The sequence below is a fragment of the Thermobia domestica genome, chromosome 9 (genome assembly GCF_964235325.1).
Source record: "Thermobia domestica chromosome 9, izTheDome1.hap1.1, whole genome shotgun sequence".
NCBI classification, from domain to species: domain Eukaryota; kingdom Metazoa; phylum Arthropoda; class Insecta; order Zygentoma; family Lepismatidae; genus Thermobia; species Thermobia domestica.
Genome location: NC_137462.1, coordinates 179,396,463 through 179,414,090, shown reverse-complemented (window position 1 = coordinate 179,414,090; position 17,628 = coordinate 179,396,463). Strand labels below are relative to the sequence as shown.

At 35.6% G+C, this 17,628-nt stretch overlaps 1 protein-coding gene across 2 annotated transcripts in view; it reads left to right on the top strand.

Moving 5' to 3' along the window:
• Positions 1–17,628, top strand: part of GPHR (Golgi pH regulator) — a 92,941-nt gene that overhangs the window by 20,407 nt on the left and 54,906 nt on the right. The window contains exons 3-4 of one of the 2 annotated variants that reach the window (XM_081725540.1): positions 2,914–3,020; positions 15,752–15,977. In XM_081725540.1, the coding sequence (XP_081581666.1) occupies positions 2,914–3,020; positions 15,752–15,977 (333 nt within the window). The remainder of the gene's footprint in view (positions 1–2,913; positions 3,021–15,751; positions 15,978–17,628) is intronic. The other variant, XM_081725541.1, reaches the window with a different exon arrangement.

The following is a 17,628-nucleotide window of genomic DNA, read 5'->3' as shown; positions in this document are numbered from 1 at the left end:
GTAATATTCTGTCAAAGTAATACCATACTTAAGTAGTGTTTATAAAATTACATATAACGTGGTATTTTATTAATATTCAATATTTTGTCCTTATTATCATGTTATGTGGGTTCAAAGGTGTATATTTTGTAATTTCTTGTAGGTTTTGTATTATTTTCAAGGGAATTTTAACGTAGGGAATCTTCGCAAGAAAACTTAAAAATTTTAATTCTGTAATTTCTTCAAAAATTTTATTTTGAAATTCGGTCATGATGTCTTTTGGCACATCCCTTTATTTAGGTAGTAATTATTTTCTCATTGGAGCAGGGAAAGCTCAGTTTCGTTTGAGGCTTATTCCAGATATTATCATTGTTCGGCTTCTTTTGATGTGTCGAGATTTAAAGTGTTATCCTTTTGTTGCGTCATCAGAGAACCAATTAGAGCTCTTCTTGTCATTCTTTGTCTTTCTACAAAAGCTGTGTTGAAGATCGGACAGGTATTTTAGTTCCTTGTCCAAAAATTGTGTAAAATTTGGAAAATTACCACCAAGATTATTAAGTTAATGGAAAATGTGTTTTAGTGACTGACTAAATTGGATGAAGTGTTGGGAATTCGGTTTTGAAATGCTCAAAGGACAGTGTAGGAGAGTACCAAAGCAAAATTTCGTGGGGAAGCTGATTGGTGGTAGCCATAATGCTGTAGAATGCCAGGACATTCAGTGTAAGGTAAAAATCTTCTTTTGAGAGTACCACGTCGATTTTTGGATAAAAATCGGTGGAGTTTACAAAACAAGTAAGTAAGCAATGATTATTACTATTCAGTGAGACTGACAGATACAACGAAATCAGTGGTTTAATGCTTTTAACCTCTAAATTTTGGTTTGGAACACAGTAATGGCTTGCTTGTGTGAAATGGTCGTGTATGATATCATCATGCAGTTTTAAATTACATTTATCTGTCATGTGAGACCGGATATTACGCGGATTTGTCGGGGGGGAGGGGGGGGAGAATCTCAAACAAAATGATTTGATTGTCGCAATAGATAGGTTTGCGCTCCTTATGAGTGCAAATCTCATCCCAACATTATGTATCAACTTTTCAATAATGTAATTCTATAAGGAAAATACTTCACTCGAAACTACAATTGATTTTGAGAACAGAGATACTGCTCCTAAAGTGTAAAATTTTAAATTTTAAGACCTCTTTTGTCTTGGTAGTTATAAATCCGAATGAAACATGTACGATTCCCATTTATGTATTATGTTTACTTCGATAACCTGGTACAGATATACTTTGAACGTGCATAATGGGAACTTCTGACAACAGATTTTCTTTCAATAACTCGCGGAAGTTATTCTATCCTGTGAATAGGAATACAACTTGAACATTTAATACTATATTTATTAATTTTGTCTGAAATTAAATTTTATTCTGTTTGGTTAGATTAGTAAAGTTGACATCCTTTACGTCTTTGGATTTCAGATGTGATGTGGGCTATGAATATAATGTGAGTGTTATATAAGTGATATATTTTCGTGTTATAGGTTAATTTAGATTAGATTAGTTTAGGTTTGAGTAGGTTTAGGCTAAGTTTATGTTGGGTTGATGTATGTTGGGATCAATTATCGTTTCTGAAGATGGAACATACACTGATCTATAATACTTTACAAAAGTATTGGCTATTTCCTCGTTACTACACAGATTATGTCCCTGAAACTTTAATGATTTCGACGGTAGATGTCTTTTCCTATTTTTAATAAAATTCCACAATTCACTTGAATTCTTAGTAATATTATTTTCAAAAGGCTTTTGGAGGTCAAAATTGAGAATATATTTATTGTGATTTGAAAATAACATTATGAAGCCACTTACGCACAATGTTGTTTGAGGACCTCCTTCAGTAATTTCCGACTACACTATAATTCTATCGCTATAGAAATTTTGTGGTTTCTGGTCAATAATTGTTTTTTACAGGTATTTCGTAAAACTAAGTAGACACCACTCTGGGGGTTCCGTAGAGACCGAACCATATGATAGTTTGACCGTGTCAAATCCAGGCTATACGATGGATGCATTAAAACCACCCTACCAAGTTCTCTTAATTTCTGACGGATCGTTAATAATGTATACGGTCTGGCCTTGTCAACGTGGTCGTGAATTGTGAGGTGCACTTGCTCATTATCGTTACTATAAATTTGAGTATATCGTTCTGCCTGGGAGCAACATGATATCTTTCCAATCACAGCAAACGTACAGTATCCGGGTATCAGTGCGAGCTTTGCCACAAACTGTGGAGCGTCTCTTCGCTTCGACCACAATCACTTTCGCACATCGTTGTCCTACGTTATACATTTTTCATCCCTTGTGATCAACCATCTTAGAAATGGCTCTAGTTCTTTACGTTTCAGTAGAGATTTTGTGATAAAAATTCGACCGAGTAAATGCTTTCGAATCAGATCTTGTGGCACCCAAATGTCGATATCGAAATTTCGAGAACGAAAGAGACTGTACCATCTTTTGGGTGTTGCTTTTGATAATGTATCTTGCCCATAAACAGCACAAATTTCTTCACAAGCCTGCTCAGCATTTCCTTCTTTATCAAAATAAAATTGTAAAATGTAGAGCAGTGTTGTGGAAAGTTCACTCATCTTTACTGCGCAATAACTTACGTCTATTTATAAGAATTTCAACACTTTTTGCACATGTCCTAGCTTCAACAGTAATTTGTCAAATGACATCATGCCTGACTGGCTGCTGCTCATATATGTTAAGATTTGAGACACTATCCCCACCTCGTGCGCAAGTGACTTAATACTTTTTAAACTATATATTATTTTATGTATTTTTATTAGTTAGTGTGTTTACTATTGATGTACAACAGTTTAAAAGCCACGCATATATATATATACTAATTTCTAATTTATTTATTTACAGTTCAAGATATTTTCACTGGAATTTTGGACTGTATCTAATATTATTCATGGTGATAGTTGTTATCCCATTCTATATTGGATATTTTATTTTAAGCAACTTGAGGTTTGGTGAGTGTTTATTTAAGAGATTTAATTGGTACTTACATTTCTTAGCTTCTAAGTAGTTACTTTATTTTGTTTCGTTTCATTAATAATATTGTTGTTGATGAAATGAAAGGTATTGGGTTGGTGCGATTCAAATCTTCGATTTCGCGTCTAGTGAGAAACACTTTTTGTAACGCATACAATGGGTAGACTGAAGTCACTCGTATTACACATAAGCTTCGTACATGTTCAGGTAACAAGTTGACTAGTCAAGGGCCTGCAGGTTGCTGAACGGGCTCGTGTGCACCATAGATAACATACAATTGCGGATGATTTTCCTTTACTAGTTCAAATTAGGACATTTTGCATTTATAGGCGTGGAGAACATTAACAAGTGCATATGGGCCTGGAATGTACCGTACACCGCCGTGGGTTTGTGAAGTTTCGTGCCACTGACACAATATTGAAAAATGAACCCCTTGGCCATCGACCAACAGATGTTTTGATGAGCTATTCAGGAACATCTTGAAAAGTGAAACGTTGGGAAGGCATTCGTCGAATTGTAGACGAGCTGTCGTTCGGCGGCTCTGCGCAATCGACAATATAAATAAGTTGGACTCATGGGTCCCAAATGAGTTGAAGCCGGCCAACAAGGGTCGTCGTATGGAGGTGTTCACTTCTCTGAGTTTACGGGATAACAGTGAAAGTTTCCTTCTTCAGATTGTTACTGTTGATTAAAAATGGATCTACTACAATAATCGATTAAGATTGGTTGGATCGTCGATCAGCATCCAGGCGATGTCCAAAACCACTCCTCCACCCGTAGCTATTGTTGCTAATATAGTAGTCTTTAGTAGGGTGATCCATCATATCTTTCTCCGTCGAAGTGAAACTCTCACTGCGGAACGTGAAAGTATTAAACCCCATAAAATACACTTATATCTTTTCCCCAAACATCCAGCAATGATCCACAGTCATAATGTCCTCATGTTTCGTGACAATGAACATCCATATGCCTCTCGAGAGACAGTGTAGGCTGACTATGAGTTTCAGCATTAAGCTCATCTTACCCACCATATCCCCTGACATCTCTTCCAACTCCTATCACATTTTTTGACATCTCGATCATTGCAGGGAAGAACTTCCCTGATAACGGGGCAGCGCAACATGTGGTTAAAAACGTCTTCGAATCACAGAATCCAGATAGCTTTCGACATGGAATCTAGGCGTTGGTTGAGTAATGATAGCTGGAACTGGAGATTATTTTGACTAACCAGGTGTTGTAGTTACTTTTTTTCCTTCAGAAATGACATGTCATGTGGACATTTCAATCGTACCAACCTAATATATTGGATAACAACGAAGGTATAATTAATTCAGAGAGCGCCAAGAATCAATAACTTATGCATAAATAGAAATAAAAGAAAATTAATGTGTCGACCTGTGAGTAGTTTGTCTTCCTGGTGGTTGTTTTGCATTGTTAGTTAGTTAAGAAGCAGAATGAAGTATCACATTGCAATCTGGATCGTGAGAAATGGCAATGATTGAACTCGATATACTAATTATATTTAATCCTTACACTGATTAGTGGGTGATTATATCGTGAAGTATTAGATTGCTGGTTAAGTAAAAGTTTTTATTGATTAGGCTGTTTAGATTTTTGTAAATATCTAATTTAATACATGCGAAGAATGAAGTTCGATGGGTTTTTTTAATTGATGAACTGATGGATAATTTTTTTAAATGCAACATGAATGGCAGGCATTCTGTTACTTGCTTCCTGTTTAAAATATGCACACAAAAAAGCAATACTAATTGTTTACGCAGGAGTTCTTTGCTCTTTTATTTCATCGAAATCATTTTTCACAATTCTTTACTACAATGGAATGAAGACAGTCGGACTTCGTTCCTTGCAATCGTTTGATTTAGGGTATTCTCTTAAAGGCCTGTACCTCAAGTTTACCTTTTAAGCCAATTAGTCGTGACTAGAACAAGATGCGAAATGATAATTAAATGAATTATCCTAACAGAGGAAAAAGAAGGCTAATCTTGAGATTGGTAATTGTATACAGTGCTGCAGTTAAGAAATGAGACTGGGTCTGTAAAAATATAATGAATAGCCCAGTAAATAAAGAACCGCGAGCTGAAATAATTTAGAAAAAGCTGAAAATTTCAGGATTTGTTTTTCATGTGATCTTAAATGAAATATCAAAAGTCCCCTAAAATCCCATGTGCGCTTCATCCTCAAAATGGCGGCCGTCCGGAATGCGCATGTCTCCCGATTTTAGCTTGTAACTCTGAGACTATTTAAGATATTCCAATTCTGTAAAAGCACTTTTGTTCTAGAAGCTCTAATCTATAACTTTTCTTAATACTTCTTTCTCGTAAAGTTTGACACAAAGCCACCATTATCCATTAAAGTATAAAGTGATACATTTTGAAAGTCCTGTTCTTGGATTGGTTGTAGAAAATCTCCAAAACCGTTAGGAATTCGTAAATAATGCTCGGAATAGTTTAGATTGAACATTTAATTAGCTTTGTTTTAAAAAAAGAATCATCCAAATCGGAATACAATTAGTCGAGAAATTGGACGTTTTTAAAAAATACAGGTGGACAGAGGTATTTTCTTGTCACCCAATTGTGCATACTGTGTTCCTTCAAATCTGCTTTTTTTTTTTTTTTTTTTTAGTAGCAGAAATAAAGTGTATATATATATATATATATATATATATATATATATATATATATATATATATGTGTGTGTGTGTGTGTGTGTGTATTCAGTAGACTCACCGTTAACATCACTGACGTAACAACGTTACTGGTAGTATATATTATTATATTCTAAACATACATAAATTTTAAGCTAGGGTGGTTCATAGTGGAATGAAAGTAAACAGAGCAAACCCCTGTCTTCTTATCTCAAAGAATGAAGCAAACAAGAAAAGAAAAGCAGATCATGTCTAAAAATAGAAGCATCAACAATGCATTCGTATCGCGTCTATCTAGAAAGAAGCAATTCCTTCATTGGAAAAAGTTACTCCCGAGAATCCACAATTATTGAAAATTTTTGTTGAAAATGTAACTAGAAGTAAGAAAGGTGATTCAAATATGTTATCTCGGATGCGTATCATGATCTGCCATTCAATTATTTCAATGTGTCGGCCTCGTATGTTTATATCACCAATCCATCTAGCATTTGGAGTTTACTGTTTGCGGTACTATGGATTTCGTCAATATATAAATAAATATACTTGCATAGTTTTGGAATATCAGCCAGCTACGCTGAAGTAAGAAGATAAGAATATTCTAGAATGTGTTTTATTTTTCCAATCTGAACCGATCATTCTCAAAATTTGATTAAGTTTGTTTTTGATAATGCAGCGACAACATTAGATAGTCACGGCACTTTCCCCAGTATGGGCGGGATTAAAATGTGCACACCTAAAATAAATAGACAAGATTTACGTGTAGAACGTGCTGTACCATTCTAAGCAGTTATGGTATCCGCTCTTGCTAGTAGGGATATTAAATTTTATAACAAACCAACAAACAATGAACTTTTAAATATTGAAATAAAGAGTTTGATACCGGCAGAAAATATGATAGTACAAAATCTCGGATATGCTCATTTTCACAGATGAAGTTTGATTTCTCATGCATCTAATAAAAGATTCATCTAAGCCAGGGTGGAATGGTTTCATGCACATTATCACTATGACCACCAGCAGTTTGAAATGAGCAGCATAACTGCAGTTCCTTTTCTCAACTGGAAATCATCAAATTTCTGTACAATTTACACTTCCTTCCTATTTACTTGTAACAAAAGCAAGAAGGCGGGATAGGATTCTTGTATCGTTAGTTTTGAACAGTTTTTGTATTGGAAGGCAGTGGAAATAAAACACTGTTAGTACGCGATTTAGCTAGATAATGATTTAGCTGAAGTAGTGGTCAGATTGGGGGGATTTCACCTTCTAATGTCATACTTGAGTGTCGTTGGACATATTATCTGGTAGTGTAATTGAAGAACTTTGGGGCTTGTTGTATGCGCAAAATACTGTGGTACACATGTTAAATGGAACTACATATGCAAGAGCACTGAAAGCACACTTTTTGACTTATGTAGCACTATCAACAGATTTGCAGTTTAGTTAGGGACCTTGAAGAGAGTAATATATGTTTCAGTATTCTTGAGTTGATCATAGGTACAAAAACCGTAAACGACTTAAAGGATAATCCAGACATTAAAATACTTATGAACTATCTAGCCGAGTCAAAGATGAACTGTGGCTTCAAAATTTGGAACAAGTTAGATTAATAATACTTTATATTCGAGCGGAGCGTCCTGAAGACTGGGACTTTCATATTTATACGGTGAAATGCATGATTGCAAACTTTTACGCAGCAGGACATTTGGACTATGCGAAATCTACACAGTTTTATCTGCAACAGGTGGAAGGATTGGGAAATAAATTGAAACCAGCAGAACTTGAAAGATACTTTGTTGTGCGAAGGAAAGATTGGTTTTGGAGTGGAAATGCAACAGATATGGTAATTGAACAGAGTTTGATGAGGACAATGAAAGTTTCCGGAAGCTTGAGCTATGGGCGAGGATATTGGCTGGCTCGGTCTTATCTTTTCCAATTACAATGGAAGTGAGTGAAGCCTTAGAAAGTTTCTGTGAAAAATGGTCCTCAATGTCTGAACAGCATGTAGAAACTAGACCTTTTCGTCAGGAGAGAAATGATCAAGACATCAGAAAACTTTCTGATTGGCTTAGTCTTCACAACCCGTTTGAATAGTCCTATCAAAAAGACCTTCTAGTCAACATTGCAACTGGCATTGTTCCAAATTTTCTTTCAATGGTCGGGGAAATATTTGTTCAAATATGCTAATTCCTGACGACTCTGAAGACCTTGAAATTTTTATGTATTAAAGAAGGTAGGTGTAATACATATTTTTAAAACTTTTTACTCCCTTTTTGACTATTTACAATGAAGAATCTACTGTACAAGGGAGTTCAAATGAGATGTAAAAACGGATACTTAATTTTCAACAATGGTAGCTTGTTGGTATGTACTCAGTGAGGCACACTACATAACTGTAAGTTGGGTGTGTACAAGTAGACTCAATGCAAATTGACCGTTGGGTATCCTTATGAATATACAACCGAACTTATTTACCGGTGCACCACCGGTTGCATAGCAACGAGCCGCCACAGTTTTCAATGTACTTAAAATTATATTACTCTTAACAAAATTTACAGAATAAAGATTTTATTTTTCTTAATAAAAGTGCTTTTTATAGAATTAAAATAATCCCTTTTCTAGCTGTTAGTTTTTCTTGGATGAGGGGGAACATGTCGGACAAGTGTCCTCTTTGGTCCCCATTTTGGTATGAAATTCACATAGGTTTTATGACAGTTTTGAAATTTCAGTTTGGAATTCAAGGCATGAATGCCATAAATCCAGCACAACTATGAATTTCTTAACTTTAGGTGCTAGACTAATAACGATTAATTTTTATCCAACTAGTTTTAATTAAAAACATCGAATTTCTCGACTAATTGTATTCCGATTTGGATGATTCTTTTTTTAAAACAAAGCTAATTAAATGTTCAATCTAAACTATTCCGAGCATTGTTTACGAATTCCTAACAGTTTTGGAGATTTTCTACAACCAATCCAAGAACAGGACTTTCAAAATGTATCACTTTATATTTTAATAGATAATGGTGGCTTTGTGTCAAACTTTACGAGAAAGAAGTATTAAGAAAAGTTATAGATTAGAGCTTCTAGAACAAAAGTGCTTTTACAGAATTGGAATATCTTAAATAGTCTCAGAGTTACAAGCTAAAATCGGGAGACATGCGCATTCCGGACGGCCGCCATTTTGAGGATGAAGCGCACATGGGATTTTAGGGGACTTTTGATATTTCATTTAAGACCACATGAAAAACAAATCCTGAAATTTTTAGCTTTTTCTAAATTATTTCAGCTCGACACCCTTTTTGGTCCTTTATTTACTGGGCTATGAACTACAACTGAAATCAACTTGTTGGTTTATTCAAAATAGGAAGCTTTTTGTCCACACACACTTTTTTATAATCCAGTAAGTCGTGGAATGACTGCTGGAAATCCTAGACTATATTGCTCAGGATCCTCGTCACTTTTTTTTGGATGATGGAAATGTCATGCAACACTTTAGCGATATTTTAGCTTAGGGAAAAGGAAATAACACTAGTCGACAAAAAAAAAAAAAAAAAAAAAAAAAAAAAAAAAAAAAAAAAAAAAAAAAAAAAAAACTTTTTCTGTGGCACACGGAAGAAAATACCTGATTCTAATAAAACTTTTCACGTAGAATTCGAATCTGCAATCAATTTTTCTCCATCACCCTCAGTTTTCCCGTGACAGAGGGATTTTCGGAAAATTTCCCCTCAAATTTTCTTTCTTTTTTTTAATATACAATTTTTGTACCTGTAGCTCGGGTACCCTTAGGTATATAAACACACATATTATATTGTATGTTAGCTTGATTTATACTTAGTAAGCCCTCTAAGTTTCATGAAAATCGCACTATTCTTTCTAGAGAAATAAACATATTTATATTAAAATCTACTATGTGTACTGTTCATTTTACCATATTCATTAGTGCAGATAAAATCACATATATTTCCACGAGAATTACAATATAAGCCGGTCCCGGGTTCGATTCCAGCCCCCGCCAAGTGAACTTTATGGTGGACAAACACCGTGCGCTTGGGTTTTCTCGGGGTTCTCCCGTTTCCTCCCACTTTCTTCATTCCATTCATTATTCATTATCACCGTCTCCTTTTAGCCTAACCGACATAATCGTGGGACGTAAAACTCAGAGATTTCATTTTTACAATATAAGCCACCAAATTTCCCGAAAATCCCTCTTGTCACGGGAAAACTGAGTGTTATGGAGGAAAACTGATTGCAGATTCGAATTCTACGTGAAAAGTTCTATTGGAATCAGGTATTTTCATTTCTGTGCCAAAATGTTATAGACTAGTGTAATTACTGGAAGACAGGTCTGGTGAGTGCGTGGAGTATTGTAACACACAAAAACTTTTTCATGCCAAAAACTTGAACAGTTTTTTCAATGTTTTCTCCTCCGTTAAAGAGTAGGGTACGAAGTGTACACAGCTTCCGACTCTGTAATTCTCCGTTGTTTGGTGAAAAATCTCCTTATTCATCACCATCAGGTCTGCGATTATCTTGAGACTTACGTTCCGGCCAATCAAAATGATATTATGAACTTCGTCTATCATTTCAGTAATTCTAACAATTGATTAGACTAGGCGCTCGCCATCTTCCACAGACTCTTTTCCTTTCCTATACCATTCACTGAACCTTGTATACCATTCAGAAACTTGGCGGCGAGAAATGCAACTGTCTCCATAAACCTTTTTCGACAACACAGATTTTTCCGTTGCTGATCTCCCTGTTTGCAGAACTTTATATTTATCTTTGTACAAACCAGTATACATTTAGTCGCATCACGCGCCACACTGGAAACCTGTCGATGCTCTCAAGCACACTATGCTGTAACTAACTTCGTAGCCAAAAAATCAGTCTCGTTTCCTAATTGCCCCTAATTCATTTTACATGAGAGAAGAAACTGATACGAGGTGTGATTGAAAAGTTTTAAGATTGGGCTTGTAATTGAAAAATGACAGTACTTACAGGCTATTGTGTTGAGGCTCCTTCAAAGTAGTCCCCTGCTGAATGAATACACCAACGGTGTTTCCATTTCTGGAAGCATTCCTGAAAATTATTTTCCGTGATGGTGTGAAGCACTCTCTCTCCGTATTTACTTGGATGTCCTCAATTGTGTCAAATCTCTTCGCTTTCAATGACAATTTTAATTTAGGAAAGAGGTAGAAGTTAGCCGGGGCCAAATCTGGGAAATACGGGGGTTGCGGAAGCACAGGAATGTTGAATTTGGTCGAAAATTCCTGGATCGAAAACGCACAATGCGCTGGTGCATTGTCATGGTGGAGAATCCAATTCTTTTCTTTCCAGAGGGCAGGCCTTATCCGCCGCACATTTTCGCGCAGACGCTGAGGGACACTTTTGTAGTATTCCTGGTTGACTGTCTGCCCCCTAGGGGCAAATTCATGATGCACGATACCCTTAGAATCGAAAAAAAAAAAAACACCATTGTCTTCACATTCGACCGACTTTGTCGCGCTTTCTTTGGTCTTGGTGAATCTGGGCTCTCCCACTGAGAAGATTGGGCCTTTGTTTCTGGGTCATACTCATAAACCCATGATTCATCACCTGTTATTACCCTATTCAAGAAATCTGAGTCAATTTCGGCTCGATTAAACAGTTCTTGAGACACTTCAAGTCTGTGTTGTTTCTGCTCGTGTGACAACACTTTTGAAATGAATTTCGCGGACACCCGACGCATGTTCAAATCATCAGTTAAAATTGGCTGAATCGCATAGAAACTTAAATTCAGGTCTTCAGCCGTCTCCCTAATTGTAAGTCTACGGTTCGAACGCACTAAATCGCCAACTTTCACAATGTTTTCGTTAGTTGTTGATATTGAAGGCCGGCCAGACTGGAGGTCATCCTCTACTGAATCGCGGCTATCTTTGAACTGTAAAACCAGATAAACACGTTTGATCGGCTTAGACATTTGTCTCCCAAAGCTGTTTTTAAGAGTTCGTAAGCCGTTTTTAAGAGTAGGCAGATTTCCCAGTTTTAAAACAAAATTTCACACAAACGCGTTGTTTCAATTTTTCATCCATTTTGCGCACTTAAAAATCCGCCAAGACACACACACACACGCCCGTACTCAACTGGTTACTACGCCGTACTGAATAAAGATACCTATCTCGGTGCATGTTTCAACATGTCTCAAGGACACACCAAGCCACCGCTTCCATGCTAACGGGCGATTATATTTACTTCTGAGCAGTGTTGCCAACTGTCATAAAACTTTCCTATCACACCACGTATTTAATATGCTTTTACTTCTTGTGATCCGTGAAAAACTAAGTTGTTTTCTGTACTAACTGTGTATATAATCCCACGGTTATGCCGGTTAGGCTAAAAGAGAAGGTGATGATGAGAGATGAGTGAAATGAAGAAAGTTGGAGGAAACGGGAGAACCCCGAGAAAACCCACGAGCATAGTGTTTGTCCAGCACAAAATCGACACAGCGCGAGCTGGGATCGAACCAGGAACCCCAAGCACCGGAGGTGAACGCTCTACCAGTGAGCCACCGCGCCCCCTTATATATAAATATAGGGAGAGAGAGAAAGAAAGAAGAAAGAGGCTGGACCATTTATCTTGGTACGTTCTTGTAACTTGTAAGCTAATAGGGAAAAAAACGTTGAAATCTTGTACCATAAAAATGTCGGCAGGAGGACAAAGTTTGTCATTCTCCATGATACAACTAGGTTAACAGTGTTGCCAACTCAGCATAAAGCTGTATTTTTTCAAATGGCACTACAATAGGTTATTACTCATTTCAAATTTACATGTCAAACGAAAACCTATAATACCAAATTTGTTATTCAGGGATTCAAACTAAGGACACTTCAGTATCATAAACATCCCAGATTGCATGACGTCTACAGCAGTAGTAATGCAAGGGAGACGGATAAGTCAACAAAAATCTAAAGTACTTTAGTGTCTGGTACAATGGCCATGATACAGATTTCGAATAAATACGTACAAAGTTACAAGGGATTGAACATTTAACTTTTTTTCACATCTCTGGAACAGTTTGATATATCAAATTACTGTAAACAGCATTTTGATCTTTATATCTATTCAAAACCATATACGTAATTGAATGTGATACTTTTCTAGTTCCTTTATCGGAATAAAGTTTTTGAAGAGGGTCAAAATTTCAGTTCCTGCAACTTTTGTCTACTTGTTCGAAATGTGCCATATGATGATTATATGATGATTGACTCTAAGGTACTTTGGATATGCATTGCTCCATCCGTTTCAATTCCTTTATTACTGTTGTAGAAGCCTCCAAAGTTCGGTTATTTTTCTGTTTCTGATACTGTAGCGTCCTTAATTTGCAACACTGTGTGGGAAGTATACTTTTGTAAATTTTCTTTTAATATGTAGATTTAAAATATATAATAACCTGACGTAGTACTATTTAAAAAAAATATAGCTTTATATTAGGTTGGCAACACTGTTAAAGTGGTTGTACTGCAGTGTACATCAGACCATGTCCTCCTGTCGATGTTTGCACGGTACGAAGTTTCAGTGTTTTGTAACTCGTAGTTTAAAAGTTATAAGGGCATATTAATGTAAATGCTTCACCCTTATATATATTTGAAGATAGTGCAACTCATTTTCAACAGCCGGATTGTGGTGGTACATAAGGCGGCTGCCAACTAACTGGACGGCTCGAATTCAATCGTTATTGGAGACGAAAGTTATTTCTCGTTCTATCCTCATTCTAATTCGGCTCACTGGCTCACCAGATCTCTGTTAAATAAGTACGTTGAGAATCTAGGAGGATGCAGGTAGCTGGAGCGTGGCACTGATTAATCCACCGCCTGTACGTGCCGAAATTGAAGAAGTATGGAGTCCAATCTCCATACCGGTCGTGGGACTTATTTGTCTTTCCCAATGAGAAGCTTACTTTTATAGCTCAGTTTTAGTGACTGTCAGTTGTTTTCAGTTACGTAATGAAGCAGTAATAGATCCCTCGTAGCTATGTACTTAGCTCGATTCCTACTGGAAGCTCATATGATTCGAATCTCACGTTCATCTGGAGGTTCATGTCTCGTAATAACCTTGAAGCTGAAAGAGGCGTTAAGTTCCAAACCAATCAATCATGAAGTAGTAAATCTTAAGACCAGCAACTTAGCAGTGGACTGTGCTCTCAGGTGAGCATTATTGTAAACTAACAATGACAATTCTTACGACTACCGTAAAAAGAGAATAATTTCTGAGAACAATGTCAGACATTTTCTCTTAAAGCTGCCTTTTTCTTTAGTAATACTTTTGTGTATAAACTAGTTACTTGGCCTTCCACACTACATAATTTCTTAGCTTTCCTTCGCTTTTATAAATATGAAATAAGAACAAACAAGAATTGTTGGAAAAATGAAATGAAGTCTTTCACTTGAACGTCTCACGATGATGCCCTTTAGACTAAGGAAGATTATGATTAAAGCAAGTGAATGGTAATGGAAGAATTGGTGGAATGGGAAAGTGGGAAGAAACGGAAGTACCCGAGAAAACCCATGAGCACGATGTTCTCCACCACAAACTTACTTGGCCGGGGAGCTCGCGCACGAGAGATAAGCGCTCGATTACTGAACAGTCGTGCCCCTTAAGAATTCTTGGATCATTTTCGTGGTGTTGTCACTGTAGTATCTTCCGGACTTAAACACACATTGAGACAGTTCTCAGTCATAGTGACTTCCGCTTAAAAATAGAGTTAAAGGAAAAAACAAGGATTCTGATGAGAGCATTTCGTACTAGTTGCGTTAGTGGAGAAAAGAAGAATATGTATGTAGTACAAAATAAAGCACAAGATCTTGGAATTATTTTATTGCATTACATAAGTGAACAATTGAATGATTTTTTTAAAAAAATATTTTTATTTATTTTTGCTTTTGAATGCTACTAATATAAGAGACTTCAAAACTGCACATTAATAGAAAATAATAATTTTATAAAAAAAACAAAAATAAAAAAGCATACATAGTTTAAGAGAAGAAAATTTCTAATTTGTATTCTTCTTTTTTCAGTGAAGTTTCAGTTTGTTAATTATTGTAGCCGTTACGAGATTTATCTACTGTTTCCATAACCTCATTGACGTTGATAACAGAATCAGTAGAAGAGAATGAAAGCATAGGTGAGGAGCTCGGGTTTGTGAATGTGTGCGTTTACGCTAAATGAAATGCAGCCGGCATTATTTTACAACAACTTGTTGACTTTGAATTCCATATCCCGGGATTGGTCAGCATGATAGGTGTTTTAATCAACCCCAGTATTTCTCGTTTCTTTTAATTTTCCCCGAAGAAAATCCAATCATTATATTCCCTTTACATATGTTCATATAATATTCCTTCTGAATTTACTTGTGCAGTGTGTATTGTAATTTTTGGAATGTCTTTTTCAAATATGAGTACTACGAAGAGGTGAAAATTGCTATTACATTTGACTCGGCTGGAAAACAAGCAGGGTATTCTTGTGTCTGCAGCGGAAAGAGAAATATCATTTAGTCTTTCAAGCGTGTTTGAAGTTGTGCATTTCCGGTGTCAGCTTTGATTTTTTAATCCATTGATTTATGTTTAGGCACTATTTTGTAAACATTCGGTTCGCTGATTTTTTCGAGTGTATCTTGTCTTGTTCAAATGAATTGACTTTGCATATAAAATTATGTACAAAATTAATTAATTTTTATTAAGCAAAGGTGATTCTAGTAATCAGCGAAATCAGAACATGAAAATATTCGCTCATTTCAGGTAAAAAGGAAAATATAAAATAATACTGGTATCGATGTTTAGCAGTGTTTAGTATGTTTTACATTGGAAATCAGGGAATATTTATTAGTCGGACGAAAGTCAGAGGTAATAATGGACAGAAGAAATGCAGTGGATGATGGCAAGTAAACTGTTTCTTCTTAAGTGAATTTTGTAATAGTGAACGAAATTAATTTAATTAAAAAAATTAAGCAAGATTAAAAATAAATTTATTAACATAAACTAAATTTGTAGTATATTATCTCTATTGCAGTAAAATATCAGCTTATTCGCCCATTGACTGTGATTATTTGGATCGTTTACATATATTTCTTTTGGAAACTTGGTGATCCTTTCCCGATTTTAAGTCCCAAACAAGGAATTCTGTCTATTGAACAAGGAATTAGTAGAATAGGAGTCATTGGAGTAACAGTAATGGCCCTTCTGTCTGGTTTTGGAGCTGTTAATTATCCATATACCTCGATGGCTTATTTTATGAGGTAGTATTTTTTAAAAATTCCTAATTCGTGTTAATAGTTATTGTATTAATATTCTTTTATTAAATGTTAGAGTTGAATATTGATAAGCATTCATTTCGGAGTTGTATCCCGCCGAAAATTTGTCGGAATAACACCAAGAGGCTCATACCGAGAACGATATGTTGAGTAAAAAATTATTAGTTACTTTGAGCCGTAGGCTCCTTTAATGTAAACTTTGTCTCAAAAAGGTTGAGCGCTGAGGTTCTTTATTGCTGTTTTGAGGCAAAAATTTTCTAAGTCCAACTTCAGGTATCTTCGGAAAAAAGTAAACCAGGTTCGAACCTCCAAGCCAACGTTTGCAATCGGGAAAAATTTTGCAGATGTGTTTTTCTTTTAAATATAATAAGACTTGTTACCAAGTGTAGAAAAAAGCAACATTGATTGAAATACTTAATACCGGTAACACAATATTTCGAAACCTCGTATGAATGTCACCACATGCTTGTTTGTCATTTAGCTCTCCATACATAATGGAACATTTACGTAAATCTTGCCACATGTGAAAGAATGCTCAAAGTTAAGACAGAACATAATTCTCGCCTGAGTACTAAAATAAAAGTCAAAGTAGAACAAAAACCGCGTTTTAAGTGGATGTGAATGTCATAATTATCTTGAGAGCCGCTATACATCGGTAGAAGCGTGTTCCGAAGAGTGCTAGTGTTAGCTCAGTGGTAAGCCGTTGCATTTGAAATGATAAGGTTGTGAGTTCGATTCCCATTTGGGTCAATGCTCTTTTTTTTATGGAATTCTATTTTCCGCAATACTTGAAAAATTATATAAAATAATTACATTAAAATACATCAGTTGTGTATATATATAACGTGTAATTATTGCAGAACATAGTAATTATTATGTTTAAAATATAACATCTGAGATCGGTGTTCACAGTACGTTGGTATTCTATATGTGAATGTTAAATACAAATTAAGAAAATAATATCAAAGTAATAAATAGGTTATATAGTGTATTTATTTGCAGCTATTTGTCATACGGAGGTTACTTCTTAATCTCATTACAGCAAGTGATTACGTTCTTGAAAGGTAAAGAAAATGTGCGGGTATAAACAGAAATTATTATACAAACTCGAATCTTGGTTAGAGACACAAAACTCACGAACCTCAAAACCATGTAAACAGGAAATCTACGAACACGAAGTCATGTCTAAGATATTTATCTATACTTTATAAAGAAGGCAGAATAAAATTTCTTTCCAAAGGATTTCAGTTCAACAATCTGCAATAGTTTTGTGTTTGGAAGTGGCCTCTTTCTCTCCGCCCCTTGTCTATCTATCTATCTATCTATCTATATATATATATATGTATATATTTATGTATATTTATTTAGTTACTAGCAGCGTTCACCCCGCTTCGCTGCGGTCACCCCGGAACGCAATAAACTTTGTTACTTAGATAATTTTTACTTTTTCGCTTTCAAGTGATATGATAAAAACCATAGAAGATTGCAGTAAATGTTAACATTATATCGCCTGTCATTTATGTTAACCCGCCCCGCTTCGCTGCGGTCACCCCCGAACGCAATAAACTTTGTTACTTAGATAATTTTTACTTTTTCGCTTTCAAGTGATATGATAAAAACCATTATAACGCCTGTC